This window comes from Durotheca rogersii, assembly GCF_024521655.1.
Source record: "Durotheca rogersii strain YMJ 92031201 chromosome Unknown GGS23scaffold_6, whole genome shotgun sequence".
In the NCBI taxonomy this organism is placed as follows: Eukaryota; Fungi; Ascomycota; class Sordariomycetes; order Xylariales; family Xylariaceae; genus Durotheca; species Durotheca rogersii.
The window spans coordinates 449,779-465,888 of NW_026251237.1; the positions used below are offsets into that span (position 1 = coordinate 449,779).

Genomic DNA, 16,110 nt, shown 5'->3' on the forward strand with positions numbered 1-16,110 from the left:
CCCAATCAGAGGTACTACACGAAGGATGTAGGTACTTGCGCATGTACCTACGTAGATGCCTGTGCATTTGCCAGATCCCTCGCAGATGCCAAGCTTGAGCCATCCGGCGGCTGGCTTACATGTGGGAGTATTAGGCCGCATTATTATTGTCATCAAGTCAGGTGGAGGCTGTATTTCTGTACGCCACGTCTCGTCATCTTTTTTTCGTCCCTTTGTAGACAGGCGTCATTTCCGGGCAGTGTTTTCGGCAACATTCACGTAGAGGCATTTTCATCGAAGGAGAAGACTAGGGGGGGAGGGAGTGCGAAAGGCCACCCGCTAGCAACCGTTGAAGAAGTTCCCTCTAGGTACGGGCACCTTATCTTAACTTGCATCCATCCATCCAGGCATCGACTTGCTCTTAGGAGGGACATACCGAGACATCGATGCGTGCAGTGTACCGAGGCACACGCGGTATGTGCTCTCAGGTCAATCGGAGGTTGTCAAGCTGGCCTCTTTCGCTGGTCTCGGGGCTCTTCTAGACATTCGGGGTTTCACTTGCGAGTGGAATTAATTATCCAGACAGGCCACTGCCCAACCCCCTACAGGAGGGAGGCGGGGCGTGGAGAGAAGCAGCAACGAATGCTCCCTGTTTGATCGACGATGGTTCAAGATCGTCCAGACGCTGTGCTATCCATCTCAAGCTTCGACCTCCGCTAACTGCGTAGGTAGTATGGCAACGGCATGCGATACACTTAACATCGTAGCATCGCATGCTCTTCTCTGTGAGTAAAGTAGCACATGACGCTAGATCAAGTGGCAGAAATCGTCTACCCACCCCAGGTAAGGAGTGGGGATGAAGACGGGGGTGATGTATGGTGGACGGATGGCGGATGACGGATGCTCACTTACTCCCCAACGTAGAGGTAGCATTTAACCCTCCTGGTCGAACCTATCAGACAATGCTTCCGGCTGTTGCTGCTGTCTATTCCTTCCTCTTTCAGTGTGTGCCTATGAAACATGTTGGACCCGGCCTGTGGGCGATATCCCGGATGACAAGGCACAAGCCATGTGTCCCGGACACTTGGCGCCGCTCTAACGCCTCTCATGCGCATTTCGGCATCGGCTCAGTAGGTAGTAGAGACGAACCCGTCCACGCTCGACGGAAATCGAGCAGCCGCAACGCGTAAGCCGGCTCGTAACCCGATGCTATAAGGGGTGGAAAGGTACACGTGGCTATCTCCGTGGCATCGCGTCCCGGCCACCAGAAGCATCTGATGGTCTTTTTTACGTATATATGTGTGTAGGTAGGTATGTACAAATACCTGTAATTCATCGAGGTCCACTTGATCGAACCACGGATGGCCTACTAACACGAGTAGGCAGATGGCTAGTAGGCATGCGTCTGGACCCGGATCTACCCAATTCTCGGGTCTGAGAAAAGCCTGGCCTACGGGAGCATGCATTCGTAAGATTCGCAAGAAGCGGGAATTAGAAGAGAAAAAGGGGAGAGACGAACGTCTTCAGCTATTTATCCTTATATCTGGAGATGGGCGACGCGGTTGGTGCAGTACGAGAGGTGAATAGAGAGGTATTTAAAAAAAAAAAAAAGTTGTTCTCCGTGCAATGATAGATCCGAGGTCTTATTCCGCGACTGACTGCCCTCGGCCTAGTAGCAGCAGGCTTGACGCGGTGAGATGCGAATCTCCACGACGGTTGCGTCTCTGCCCGGGCCCCAGCTCCTACCCCCGGGCAGCGGTTGATCACGCCAAGCTTGCGGCACAGAAGCCGCAGGGAGCTACCGGGCTTGTCGGTGACAGCGACAAGGATCTGAGATGAGAAAGATTCGATTCAAATGAACGCCTGTCGTTAAAACGTGGAGCCCCATGATGATAGGGGACGGGAGGCAGCTTCAGGAAATCGACACTCCGAAGACAGGCCGCCGCGGCCGGTTGATCGAGAGGAAGATGAAGTTAACCCCTCAATGTGCTGCAAGATATCTCTGTACACATTGGGAAGGGGGGGGAGCTGGTTATTGCCTACTCAGATCCAAGATGGGATCATGGAAGATTTTTGGGGTCTGCAAGCTGACCAGTCAGTCACGTATCCAAAAAACCGCAGCGCCCCGGGTGGGGATGAGCCGGCAACTGGACGATGCCAAGAGACTCGTCATTCCAACAAGCCACCGTATTTTTTTTTTTCGAGGTCATCCTGGGGCGGGGCCTTACCGGCTTTAGCCTCTAGCGCGCAGGGTGGTGGCGCGAAGGGGTTTGGCGGGAAATAAGCGAGAAAACGCGCGCTCGGATAGGTTGATTACAGGTAGATGGAGATGGGAGCAGAGTACGAAGTACATCTACCCAGCACGAAATACGCCTGGCACACGTACCTGCGCGCGTTAGGGACGTGGGCAGGTACCTCCCGCCTCCACACCGGAGATGACCTGTAGCGCATGGATTCGAGGCCGACCGAGAAAGACCTCTCTCCCCTCCTTGCCATGTACCCGCGTAGTGGCAGGTAATAGCAGGTAGCATCGATCCATGCCCATGGCGGCCCTTACTTCTCTGCCCGGTCCTGTGGCTGCAACAGGCTCGAGAGATAATAATAATAACAGTAATAACAAAACCAATAATCATGTCTCGTGCGACGAACACATAATAACGGAATAGACGAATAAGCATGACGGGGTGGGAACATACGCCCAGAATACTCTAGGGCGTTGCTCGCGAGGCGAGGACGGCGGCGGCCATCATCATGCTGTAATGGCGCGCATGGCCAGGCAGAGAGTTTCGCTGCCCGTCGAGGGGAGAAGAAAGAGAGCGAGAGAGAGGTAGAGAGAAGAGGTTGAAAGGTTCGAAGGCGTTGGACTTTGCAAGCTGGAGCTTAATCTAGGCTGGCGGCCCTTGACTCGAGAAGGCCAGCTGGCGGCAGCCGGGAGGTGGCAGCCCGATTAGGCATGGCGGTTCCCGAACGGGGGGGAGCTCAGGCCAACAGGAAAGGGCGCAAGGCGGAGCCAAACGTGTATAAAAGTATCCATAGGTACAGGAATATTAAGGAAGCCGGGTGCCCTCATCTGCGACGGACTTCCATGCTGCTGCTTGCTGCTGCTGCTGCACATCCCGCCATCTTTTTTTTTTTTTTTCTGACACGACAGACCACCCCCGGCCGTGGCCCAACCCGCCTTACCTAATCAATCCCCCAGCAGCCCGGACAACGCCAGCAACGGCCCCAAAGAGGTCAATTAAACCCGCGAGACCGGTGGCTAGCAACACGCGCGTGCGCGCAGACACCGAGACGGGAGCGAAGCACCACTTCTCTGCTGGCTGCTCGTAGGCTCGTTTTTTTTTTTTTTAATACCTTAGGTACCTCTGCTACCTACCTGCCTACCCATACCTGCATAATACCTACCTCTATTGCCTACGCCCATCGGTAGAGATCTCTCTGTCCGTCTTACTACTGGACCCAGCCACACGCGCGCTCTCTCTCCCTCTCTTCCGCTGGCTCCGTACCGGCCGTGCTGCCTCCACTTTTCCCCTCGTCCATTGAGTTTATCTCTATAACCCTCTTTTGGGTAACTGCGCTGGGTTTGCCGGCTTCGACTTCCTCGTTGTTGGCTTCTCGCATTCACCCCCCGTCTTCATTCTTCTTCCTGCCTGCCCGATAACCGATAAGCCTGCCTGCCACTCGGCCGGGCAACCGACACTACATCTCCGTATTTCTTGGTCTTGTTCGCATCCCTTCTCGCCCACTCTCTCCTCCCTCGCCTCTCTTACCAACGCGGCTACGTCCATGCGCAACTCCGTTCTCCTCGTCCCGGTGCTTCCCTAGAGTTCTCTGTCCCGGCCGCCAAACAGGTCCTCGACTCGTGGCCCCGACCGGCTCGACTACTTAACATCGTCGATCGCCCGCATCGCGATATCATCTACAGGGTAAGTGTTGTTGTTATTATGTCGCTGCTTCTCCTTTTTTTCGGCGCGGGTATCATTCCTCCGGTCAGTTGCTTTCGAGCTAGCATTGCACGCTGCCCAAGCCGTGTATGCTTCGCTTCATGCATCTCGTCTTGGCTTCGCTCCGGGCTGCTCGCCACGCTGGGTCGTCGCCGCTGCCGTCCTCCTCGCGCCCTGCGTCTGATGATGTGGATGCGTGTGTGGGGAGGCCGAGGGCCAAATCCGTGCCTGGCTCTATGTTGCCCGCGGAAACGGTGCCTTTTGCGTCGCTGAAAACCAGTGTCAACTTCGGTCTGGGGATCTCGAAAGAGGCGCAGGGATGGTGTTGTGCCAGGCCTGGTCATACGTAGAGACATCTGGTGTCTTATTGGCTGCAGGCTACACAAGCCGCAGAGCCCAATCACGATAAGTCCTCGCCCGTCTGCACGGGGGCTTGCCGTGGATGCATGCGTGCTCTCTCTCTCTCTCTCGTCGCGGATAATCCATATCCTCCGCCATGGCGTCTCCATCTCTTCAGCCACGGCCCGTTTGCTAGCCCCGTCCCACCTGATCACCTCACGAGTGAATGGTGTGCATCTCGTTGTCGAGTCGTGGGTGGGCCAGAATGCTAATCGGAACCTAGCAGCCCTAATTATGAAATGATTCCCTGCCAGATATTGGCCCTACAGCCTCGGTGTGACTAGCTAAGATGGCGTCCAGGTGAGTGTCACCCACAACCGTCTCACGGTCTTATATTGAGAAATCCCGACTGACGCATGGCTTGTATCACAGACTCGATCGTCTCGTCACGTGAGTTATCTCTCTTATCCCATGGCTAGCCTCGTTCCGGCAGTCTGGATGTTCTCCTTCCACCCCTGTCGACTCGGTGAGAGGGCTGGGCACAAGTCCAGATCGATAACCTCGAGCCGGTCCTGTCTTCCAATCTCCTCGCTAACCCCAATCTAGGATTCTCGAGACGGGCAGCACTAAGCTAATTAAAGATACCGCCGTCAACCAATTGGCGGACTGGCAGAAGCAGCATCCCGACGAACTCTTCAACTTGCTCTCTAGAGTCGTTCCCTATCTGCGACACAAGGACTGGGATACGCGAGTGACTGCGGCGAAAGCTCTCGGCAAGATCATCGAGAATGCCCCGTACTACGATCCCAATGAGGATGAGGAGCCCACGGCGCCAGAGAAGCAGGAACCCGCCGACGCGGTCCGCCTCGTTAAGAAGGAGGAAGACGACGCCCCGCCGCCGTCCGCGGACGAGTACTTCAGGCCCGAGACGCTAGATGTTTCCACGATACTGAAATATGGCCGAGAACTTTTGAGGTCGGGGGATATAGATTATTCGCTTGCCGGTCTCGACCCCCCGTCCCAACTCGCCTATCAGAAGAAGACGCTGATGGGTCGGCTGGGGCTACTCGGCAGGCGATTTGAAGACGAAGAAATTCCCGTCGCAACTGAAAAATCCGCTAGTCCTTCCGTGCCGCAGGATCCCATCCCTACTAACGGTTCGGCCCGCCAGGACAGCGTCGCAAGTTCCGCACCCAGCCAACCCATCGAGGAGTCGGGGTTGAGCGCTAGGCAGTTGAACGTGCTAAAGCGAAAACGCAAGAGAGATGCGCAGAAGGCTGCGCAGGGGAAGAGCGGCTTCGGCGACTTATCGATACGCAGATCCTACACGGCAGGATCGGAGGGGCTCGACGACACGCCGATGCCCGACGCCGAGACGAAGAAGAACGGAAAGACGGACTACTTCAGTCTCGATCGGCCTGTTGACGTTGACGAGGATACTAAGATTGTCTCCGAGTTCAAAGGTCCGTCGGTTGCCGTGAAGTCGGAAATCGAGACGGAGGATGAGCTACAGGGATCGGAATGGCCGTATGAGCGTCTCTGCGAGTTCCTCAAAATCGACATCTTCGATGCGCAGTGGGAGACGCGACATGGCGCCGCGCTGGGCCTTCGGGAAATACTCCGGGTCCACGGCGCTGGGGCCGGTCGGTTAAGAGGAAAATCGAGAGCTGAGAATGACGTACTCAATAGAAAATGGCTTGATGATATGGCTTGCCGGCTTTGCTGTGTGCTCATGCTGGATAGATTCACCGACTATGCGTCGGATACCTCGGTCGCGCCGATTCGGGAGACCGTTGGCCAGAGCCTGGGTTCGTTCCTGAAACACGTGCCGCCGCAGTCTGTCTACAGCATCTACCGCATCCTCCACCGAATGGTTATGCAGCAGGGCCTCGAATTGGACAGGTCCGTCTGGGCCGTCCGTCACGGCGGCATGGTCGGTCTGCGATACGTCGTCGCCGTGAGAAAGGACATGCTGCTGCTGCACGGCGACATGATCGACGGCGTGGTGGAAGCCGTAATGGAAGGTTTAAGTGACACGGACGATGACGTCCGATCCGTCAGTGCGGCAACGCTTATCCCTATGGCCCAGGAGTTTGTCCAGCTGCGACCGGGTGCGGTGAAGGAGCTGATCAACATCGTGTGGGAGAGCCTGTCTAGCCTGGGCGACGACTTGAGTGCGAGCACCGGGAAGATCATGGATCTCCTGGCCACCCTTTGCGGCTTCCCCGAGGTTCTCGAAGCGATGAAGAATTCTGCGGAGCAGGACGAGGAAAGGTCTTTCACACTCTTAGTACCGCGCCTCTACCCGTTCCTGCGGCATACCATCACCTCTGTCCGTCTAGCCGTCGTCAAGGCTCTAATCACGTTTGTTAGTCTCGGCGAGGAGTCTCAGGGTTGGCTAGACGGCAGGATTCTTCGCTTGACGTTCCAGAACATCCTCGTGGAACGCGATCAGGATACCCTCAGCATGTCTATGGAGCTATGGGCTGCCCTGGTGAGGTGCTTGGCGAGGAATCCGGACAAGCTCGCACGTGAATTCGCTCCGCATATCGACGCCCTCATGCAACTTACCCTACATCCCGTCGGGGTACCTAACCATCCTATCCCCATGAATGTTGCCTTATTCGTGAAGCCATCTGGGTCTACATACTCGATCTCCGGCTTGCCGTCCGTTGCGGCGCGCAAAGGCTCCGAGCCGGACGGGGAGCGAGCAACCAAAAGACGAAAGAAGTCCACTAGAGCTGACGACATGACACCTCCGAGGCAAACTCACGATCTCGACGGACACATGATGCAAGGTGACGTGGACATGGTCGGCATGGACGCTCTCATCCGCTCTCGTGTTTCGGCCGCCACGGCAATAGGCCTGATCATGTCGCATGTGCCCACCCAGTCCCTGGACTCTTATGACGCTACCCTTGTCCCGGCGCTCACATCGTCATATGCGTCCACTCAACTGGCCGCATGCATGGTGATTGATGAGTACGCCCGAAACTGCGTTTCCTCCCCAGCCGATGTGCCACGGTACGTGGACGAGTTGCAGAAGATCATAGATTTCGATCGGCCTTACCAGTATCGCGACCTCGTCAGCTACGTTCAACGGGTGCGGTCGCAGTGCCAGCAACTCGTCAACCTCTTCCGGGACCACGGAAAGGTGCCTCAACACAAGCTTCCGGTGCTCGCTGTTGTTGTGCAAGGTGAAGCGGAAGCGGGCCCGGGCGCCTTCTCCCTCGTCAATGCTGAAAAATGTGTCGGGGATGATTTCGAACGGCTTAAGAAGACGATGGCACCGGCTCAACGCTTAATAGCCAGCCAGCAGCTCGGCGACGCTCGAGCGGAAGCCGTCTCGGCGATAGAAGAGGCCAAGTCTTTCAAGGACACACGCGATGTTCGGATCAAGGCCGCTGCGGCTTGCGCCCTCATCGCGATGAAGGTGCTGCCCAAGAAGCCCAGCCCGCTGATCAAAGCCATCATGGACAGCATTAAACTAGAAGAGAGCCAGCGGCTCCAGAGTCGTTCCGCGGACACGATCGGTCGCTTGGTCCAGCTGTTTACTGCGAAGGGACGGCGAGGTCCCGTAGACAAAGTCGTCTCGAATCTGGTAAAGTTCTCGTGCGTCGAGGTTGCCGAGACACCCGAGTTCCCAGTCCATGCAGCGAAGACCAGTGTCATCCTATCGATGCAGAAGGAAGAGGATCGTGTTGACCATGGATCTGACGCTGCCAAGTTTGCCCGAGAAGCCAAAGGGGCACGCATCACCAGGCGGGGTGCGAAGGAAGCCCTCGAAGTGCTCTCCCGTACGTTCGGTCCCGATCTTTTCGACACCGTCCCGAGCCTGAGAAGTTTTATGGAGGACCCTCTAGTCAGGGCATTTTCCGGCGACCTCCCCGCCGAGGCAAAAGACCCCGAGGACACCTTTGGCCAAGAAATCGTCGATGCCATGTCGGTCATACGGACCATGACTCCGACTCTAGACAAGACATTATACCCGTTCGTCGTGCGACAAATACCACTCATTATTAAGTCGCTGCACTCGAAACTATCCATATTCCGCTACATGGCCGCGAAATGCATGGCCACTATCTGTAGCGTTATCACGGTCGACGGCATGACGGCGCTCGTGGAAAAGGTGTTACCTTCCATCAGCAACCCCCTCGACCTAAACCTCCGCCAAGGCGCAATTGAAGTCATCTACCACTTGATTGCCGTCATGGGCGACGGTATCTTGCCCTACGTCATTTTCCTCATCGTGCCCGTCCTAGGTCGCATGAGCGACTCGGATAACGATATCCGTCTAATCGCAACTACGTCGTTCGCCACGTTAGTTAAACTCGTACCTCTCGAAGCAGGTATCCCCGATCCTCCCGGCTTCTCCGAGGAGTTGCTCAAGGGGAGGGACCGCGAACGGACCTTTATCGCGCAGCTTCTTGATCCGAAGAAAGTTGAGCCCTTTAAAATCCCCGTTGCCATCAATGCCGAACTGCGATCGTACCAGCAAGAAGGGGTCAATTGGCTCCACTTCCTCAATAAGTATCACCTCCACGGTATCCTCTGCGATGACATGGGCCTGGGGAAAACCCTTCAGACACTTTGTATTGTCGCAAGCGACCACTTCAACAGAGCTGAAGAGTTCAAGAGGACTAGTGCCCCAGATGTGCGGAAATTGCCGTCACTTATTGTGTGCCCGCCTACGCTTTCCGGGCATTGGCAACAGGAACTGAAGACATTCGCGCCGTTCTTAGGTGTCACTGCTTTTGTCGGCCCCCCTACCGAGAGAAGGGCTAAAGCCGCCCAGTTTGCAACCACTGACATCGTCATCACTTCGTACGAGGTGTGCCGGAATGATACAGAGTACCTAGAAAAACAAAGCTGGAACTACATCGTGCTCGACGAGGGACACCTAATTAAGAATCCCAAAGCGAAGATTACCCTAGCCGTCAAGAGGTTGGCTAGCAATCACCGGCTGATCCTTACCGGTACGCCGATCCAGAACAACGTCCTAGAGCTCTGGTCCCTCTTCGATTTCTTGATGCCGGGGTTCCTCGGTGCTGAAAAGGTGTTCCTGGACCGGTTTGCCAAGCCGATCGCCGCCAGCCGCTTCAGCAAAGCTTCGTCAAAAGAGCAAGAAGCCGGTGCGCTCGCGATCGAGGCCCTGCACAAGCAGGTCTTGCCCTTCCTCCTTCGCCGTCTGAAGGAAGAAGTTCTCGACGACCTCCCGCCCAAGATCCTCCAGAATTACTATTGCGACCTTAGCGATCTCCAGAGGAAGCTGTTCGAGGATTTCACCAAGAAGCAGGGCAAGAAGCTCACCGAAGAAGCCAGCCGCGACGATAAGGAAGCCAAGCAGCACATCTTCCAGGCCTTGCAGTACATGCGAAAGCTTTGCAATTCCCCCGCTCTGGTCATGACGCCGAGCCACAAGCTGTATGAAGAGACGCAGCGCTTCCTCGCAAAACAGGGGACCAGCGTAGAGGATCCCACACACGCCCCCAAGCTTACCGCACTTAAGGACCTACTCGTCGACTGCGGCATAGGCGTGGAAGGCAATGACTCAAACGACCCGCTCTACCAGCCGATCAAGCCGCACAGAGCCCTGATATTCTGTCAGATGAAGGAGATGCTGGACATGGTCCAGAACACGGTGCTGAAGCGCATGCTCCCGTCCGTCTCGTACCTGCGGCTCGACGGCTCGGTCGAGGCGAACAAGCGGCAGGACATTGTGAACAAGTTCAACAAGGACCCGTCGTACGACTGCCTGCTCCTCACGACTAGCGTGGGCGGCTTAGGGCTCAACCTCACGGGCGCCGATACCGTCATCTTTGTCGAGCACGACTGGAACCCCCAGCGAGACCTCCAGGCTATGGATCGCGCTCACCGCATCGGTCAGAAGAAGGTCGTCAACGTGTACCGGTTGATCACCAGGGGCACGCTAGAAGAGAAGATCCTGAGGTACGTCGCGTCAATTGCGCGCGCCCCCTCTCCTCCCCTCACCTTATCCGTCCTCGGCTAACCTTTCTTTTCTTTTTCCTTTGGAAAAACAGCCTCCAGGCATTCAAGATCGACGTCGCGTCCACGGTCGTGAACCAGCAAAATGCAGGATTGGTAAGTGTCACACCCTCCCCCCCCCCCCCCCATCACCTTGACGTGGCTAATCTAACTCTGGGGGGCAGGGGACCATGGATACGGACCAGATACTGGACCTGTTCAACCTGGGCGACGCGGGACCGAGCCTGATCACGGACAAGGGGGGGGCGGGCGGCGGCGGGATCGAGGGCCGCGAGGAGGACATGGTGGACGTGGAGACGGGCGACGTGCGGGCCCCCGGTAAGAAGGCTTGGGCCGACGACCTCGGCGAGCTCTGGGACGACCGCCAGTACGAGGAGAGCTTCGACCTCGACGGCTTCCTCAAGACGATGCAATGACGACGAGGAAACACGACGGGAGTGGAGGAGAAGAAGAAGGCGGAGGAGGAGGAGGAGGAGGGGGGGCTCGCGAAGCGCGCGGCAGTGGGAGGGCAGAGGAAAGGCGTCACGGCTAGGGCAAGGAAATCCCGAAGTAGATTTCTTTCTTTCTCTCTTTCTTTCTTCTGCTCCTGCAGTGACCGCTTTTGCGCGGGGAGAGGGGGAGGGAGCCGAGGTTCCCAACGACGACGACGACGACGACGACGACGAGACGTTGGTGTCCCCTCTCGTCTGCCTGGTGTATATGCTGTATCATTACGGAGAAGGAAGCGGCTGGCAGGCTCGCGTGTCCGTCTTCCGACTACGGAGGCGGGGCGCAGCAATAGGGGTATTTATGTATGCCGGATACCTCTTTTATGTTTCAGATACACACACACACAACATGCAAAGAAGCATCCTTGCGCCGGTCTCCCCACCAGTTTATCTGGAGGTGAGGTTAGGAGTCACACCTACCCCCAGACGAGAGCTCCCATGTGCAGTTGAGTGAGTGAGTGGGTCGGTTGTACGTAGGTTTGTAGCATCAGGCGGCTACGGTGTATCGGTACTACTATAGGGGCTAATCTTCACACACCTCGCACAGAAGACGTTTCATTTCTCGCCCAGATGGTCAAGGGTACCTTAGGGGTATCTACCTATCGTTCATCGCCCATAACCTCGTGCCTCCTTATCGAAGGGAGGAGAACGATGCGGGCTTTCACTACACAGATCTACACAAAAGCAGGTACGTGCTTCTCTGAGCCGAAACCGGACTCCGCGCCAGGGGTATTGCCTTTTCTCACCCAACCCAGTTGCTGCCTCTACTTGGCGATGCTGCCCTTATCCCTATCCTCGGGTTCGTGCTCCGCCGTCACTTGGCCGAGAGGCACGAGCATATTTTCCGTCGTCGCGTCCTGCGCTGGTCTCTTCTTGCGGCCGAGGTCGTTGAGCCGGCTCATGCCCACCATCGCCCGGTAGATGATGGCGATGGCTACGACCGAGACAAGCGAGTATATCCAGATGATGACGATGGTCACTGTGTCCGTGGCACCGTCGGCCGAAAGCTTGGAGGACAGCGCGGGCGGGATCGAGGGCTCGCCCAGGCCGTCGCAGAACCAACCGTTGGCCGTAAAGGCCGAGGCTAGGACGTCGACGCCTAGGATGGCGCCGACTAGCTGCCATGAGGGGTACGTCTCGAAACCGCGGGTCACCAAGATGAGCCAATTCTCCGTCAGCGCCACCTGCAGGAAGATGATCCCCTGGATGGAGCCGTAGTCCTGGATGATGCCACCATTGGGAAGCCAGAGGCTGCCGCGCAGAATCCAGGTCCCGGTGGCGAGCAAGGAGCCAAGAACGGCGCTGATGATCCAAATCCTGGGGAGCTGCCATTCCACTGGTCTCTTCTCGTAGTGTGCCGTATCGTAGGCGACAGCAATAGTCGCCACGTCAGCGAACAAGGCCAAGAAAACGATGAGATCAACGCGAAGGGTTTCTCTAACCAAGATCATGGTGGTAACCAAGAATATCTCGAGGTGCAAACAGAGGGCGATGCGATACTGGATATAAGCCTTCATCCGCTGGAATATCTGACGCGAGAGCTTGATAGCGGAGACGATGGTGCTGAGACCGGGGGAAAGGAACACGATATCAGCAGCTGCTTGAGCGGCCTCGGTAGCACCCTCGACGGCGATACCGCAGTCGGACTTCTTGAGGGAGGGCGCATCGTTCACACCATCGCCAGTCATGGCTGTTAGGTGACCACGCTGCTGAAGCATCTCAACAACCTGATATTTATGCTCAGGGAAAACCTCGGCGAATCCGTCAGCCCTCTCGCACAAGTCGTAGATATCTGTACCGGCCATGCCGCTATGGAGCAACCCGTCCGAGGTGTAGACCTTGGTGCCGAGGGCCAGCATGCGGCACGTCTCCTTAGCGATGGCGATGGCGTCTCCGGTGAGCATCTTCACCGACAACCCGAGAGCCTGGGCCTCCGCGATGGTTTTGGCGGTGTCGGAACGCGGCGGATCGAAAAGGGATATCATGCCGAGCATCTGCCAAGGGCCGTCCTCCTCCTGAACAGCGACGGCAAGGGAGCGGAAACCGCGGCGAGCAAATTCGGTCGCCTTCTCCTCAAAAAGGGCGGACTGCTCTTTATCGCAGCTTGTTAAAGCCAGGATGGCCTTGGGAGCACCCTTAGCACACGTGTAGCGCACGCCGTCGCGCGTGCAGACTGCCGTGATTCGTTTGGAGACGGGGTCGAAGGGGGTAAACTTCTCGGTTTTCCAGCCCTGGCTGAGGATCTCCTTAGCCTTGGGGTATCGCTTCAGAGCCAGGATGGTGATCTTGTCGATGGGGTCGAGGACCTTGATATTGTGTGACGAAGCCAGAGCGGCGACGGCCATCATCCAGTCGATTTCCACGCCATCCATGACGAAGGGTTCCCGGACGGAGAGTCGGTTGGCGGTCAAGGTACCCGTCTTGTCGGAACAGAGGATGTCAACGCCGGCGAGTGACTCGATAGCCGCGAGTTTCTGTACCAATGCTTTCTCCTTGGCCAGGTACGCGGCACCGACAGCCAACGTGGTAGTGGTAACGACCGGCAGACCAACAGGGACACCAATAACAAGTAGAATCACCGTATGCTTCAGGAGGCTATGTGAGCTTCCCTCGGCCGCGGCAAAACGAGTATTTCGGTAAAAGTCCCCAATCCAAGCGACAAGGATCCAGAAGACGACGACGACGAGAAGGGTGTTGCCAATTGAGTCCATAACGGCCTTGAAGTGGCCTGAGTCTTTGGCACTTTGGACGAGACGAGCTGTCTTGCCCACGAACGAGGCCTGTGCGCCTGCAGTGACGACGGCGTAAGCCTTGCCGCGTTTACAGCCGGTCGTATAGTAGATGGTATCGGTCGCACACCTGTCAACGGCAAGAGATTCACCTGTGATGGCACTCTGGTCGACAGCAACAATAGCGTGACCGATAGCACGAGGGGCTTCGCCGCTATCACTACCTTCAGACTGCTGGTCGTGGGGGGAGGTGGTACCGTGGGCGGAGAGCGCCTCTTCATACTGGGCCTGTCCGTGAGGGTTATCGTAGCTGCAGATGACGCGAGCATCTCCCGCGACGACGTACCCTTCCTCGACGATCATCTGGTCTCGTCAGCACTCTGGCAGAAGCCCGTGTTTCTCTACGGGACGGGACGTACAATATCACCGGGTACGAGCTCTCTCGCCTTTACTTCGACCTCTTGGCCATCTCGTACGACACGGGCCTTCATGGCGATGTCGGCCTTGAGGCTAGCGACGATATCAGACGCCTGCTTTTCTTGGTACCAAGCGACAGTGGCGTTCAAGAACAAGATACCGATGACGATTCCAGCTCCCATCCAGTCCTGAACGGCCAGGGCGATGACGACGGCTACCTGCATGGCTACTACGAGTTAGAAAACAGATTCCAAGTATGCGTGTATATGGGACAAACCATAGAGGATGGGACCACGGAAAAAGCCGATGAACTTGAGCAGCATGTTTTCCCTCTCGGCAGACAGCTCATTCCAGCCAGAGAAGGCCCTTCTTCGCTCGACCTCGGCCAAGGAGAGGCCGTCCTCGACGGGCGTGTGCAACCAGTCGCCAGGCGCGTCGAAATCGTTCGGAGAAGCGGCAGCGGAGCCGGTCTGGCCACGCCGCCAGAAGGCCCACCAGGGTCTTTCCTGGTTCTGTTGCAAGATTCCCTCGTCTCCCACTTCCGAACTGGGATCTCGATAGCCGTCAACATATCGAATCAAACTAGTAGCGAAATACCTATTAGCTGATACTGTATACCCCCAGGTCCCTGCTTCGATGAAACCCACGACTCGTACTCGTCTAAGCGTGGCTGGTTGTCATGATTGCTGGCATTGGCGGCATTGCTTCTCTGGGTCTCAGTGGAGAGGTTGCCGAGCTCCAGATCCTGGCCGGCCAACGCTCCTGACACGTTGTTGTTGTGATCGAAGGTGCCTGGCGGCGCTGCATTCTTGCCACCACTTGAGACCATCGACTTGATAAGCTGGAGCACCATTTTGATCTGGGATTCTAGCACAACAAGAAGAAGGAGGAGGAGGGCTGGGGGGTATCGGAGAGTTAAGGGAAAGGGGGAGGGGGAGGGGGAGGAGCGCGAAGAAGGCCGGATGGAAAGATGAGACGTGTGAAGAAGGGCAGAGTGTGGGTGAGCAAGGGTGAAGAGGCGTGAAGAAGAAGAAAGGTGCAGGCGGAAGAAGAGGAGGAGGAGGAGGAGGAAGAAAAAGGGTGAAAGCGTGTCAAGAAGAAGGGCGGAGGACAAGAGGAGGGAGGAGAGAAGAAAGCGGCAGGAAGGAGGAGCATAAATAAATGGGAAAAGGAAGCCGAAGAGGCTCGAGGATGACTTTCTCCTCTCGCTCCTTCCCAAGTAAGTTGGCGGCCTCCGTCCCGGGGCAGGTTGGAGAGTCTGGTAGAACTAGGGAAGGAGCGGCCCCTAAGCAGCAACGCATAGAGGCACTTGACAGCTACCGCATACGAAGCACCGGCGCTTTGCATCGCCGTGCCAGAAACGTCCCGTGCCGAGGCTTTACTTCTTCAAGGCAGAGCTAACGTCTCTTCTATGCCACCATCAGTGCTCACGGAGGGATAGGGGCCGCCCGGCGTTGTTCCGCACCGAGAGGAGGGGAGAAGAAAGGTTCCAACAAGGAGTTGATGCATGAGGACGTTTCTGTGCGTAGTATAGTTATTATGGTCCATTGGAAGCTGCAAAGTTGTGAATATGAGTTTGAAGGTAAAGGTTAAGCATGTAAGCCTGTATACCTAGATACCTACCTACCGCCCTAAAGTTCCAACCGTAGTGATATACCTCCTAATAGGTATGCATGTGGATGTGTACAACCTAGGTCACAGTATTACAGGTATTTCCCCCAACCCGTAAGTTTGATGTCCTCCAGGCAGTACCTTGTATCTCTAACTCCCCCTGATCTGTCAAACTTAGAGATAACGGAGAGATATTAATAGGTGCTACCGAGGGCACTCGCGATATACCTAGGTAGCGATGCAACGCAACAGATACACGTGTACCAGGTAGGTATTCGGTGCTTTTCAATGCATAGAGGTACCTAGGTAGGTGTACCTACCTGCAGTGTCCCCTCTCTCACTCCGGAGGTTTGTGAGTAAATGCCCCTTTTACGAGAGTCCCATACTAGGTGCCTGGTACTAATATCTAAGAGGTATTATCGATGTGCCTATAGGCACCTTTAGTTAAGTATTTCCACAGCCAATAGGCTTCAACTCATAAGAGGCATAAGGGGTACCTCCTAATAATGTAACGCTAGGTACCTACACCTAGAGGAGGTATCTAGGTAGGTACCTAGGTACCTCTTAGCCTAGGTACCATACGGGGAGGGGGGGGGG

At 56.2% G+C, this 16,110-nt stretch overlaps 2 protein-coding genes across 2 annotated transcripts; one reads left to right on the forward strand and one right to left on the reverse strand.

The window, feature by feature from the left end:
• Positions 1-4,907: 4,907 nt before the first annotated feature.
• On the forward strand, positions 4,908-10,826 carry GGS23DRAFT_453185 (uncharacterized protein). Its single transcript, XM_051514033.1, has 3 exons — positions 4,908-10,211; positions 10,304-10,364; positions 10,433-10,826. Exons 1-3 carry the CDS (start codon positions 5,311-5,313, stop codon positions 10,682-10,684), a joined length of 5,214 nt encoding a protein of 1,737 aa, XP_051373274.1. The 5' UTR covers positions 4,908-5,310; the 3' UTR covers positions 10,685-10,826.
• Positions 10,827-11,520: 694 nt separating this feature from the next.
• Positions 11,521-15,344, reverse strand: GGS23DRAFT_619178 (plasma membrane H+-ATPase; the record flags this gene model as incomplete). Its single annotated transcript, XM_051520994.1, has 4 exons — positions 14,550-15,344; positions 14,180-14,484; positions 13,905-14,128; positions 11,521-13,848 (listed from the first exon to the last, which is right to left on the reverse strand). The coding sequence occupies exons 1-4, from the start codon at positions 14,753-14,755 to the stop codon at positions 11,521-11,523; spliced, it is 3,063 nt and encodes a 1,020-aa protein (XP_051373275.1). The 5' UTR covers positions 14,756-15,344.
• Between the last annotated feature and the right edge of the window lie 766 nt (positions 15,345-16,110).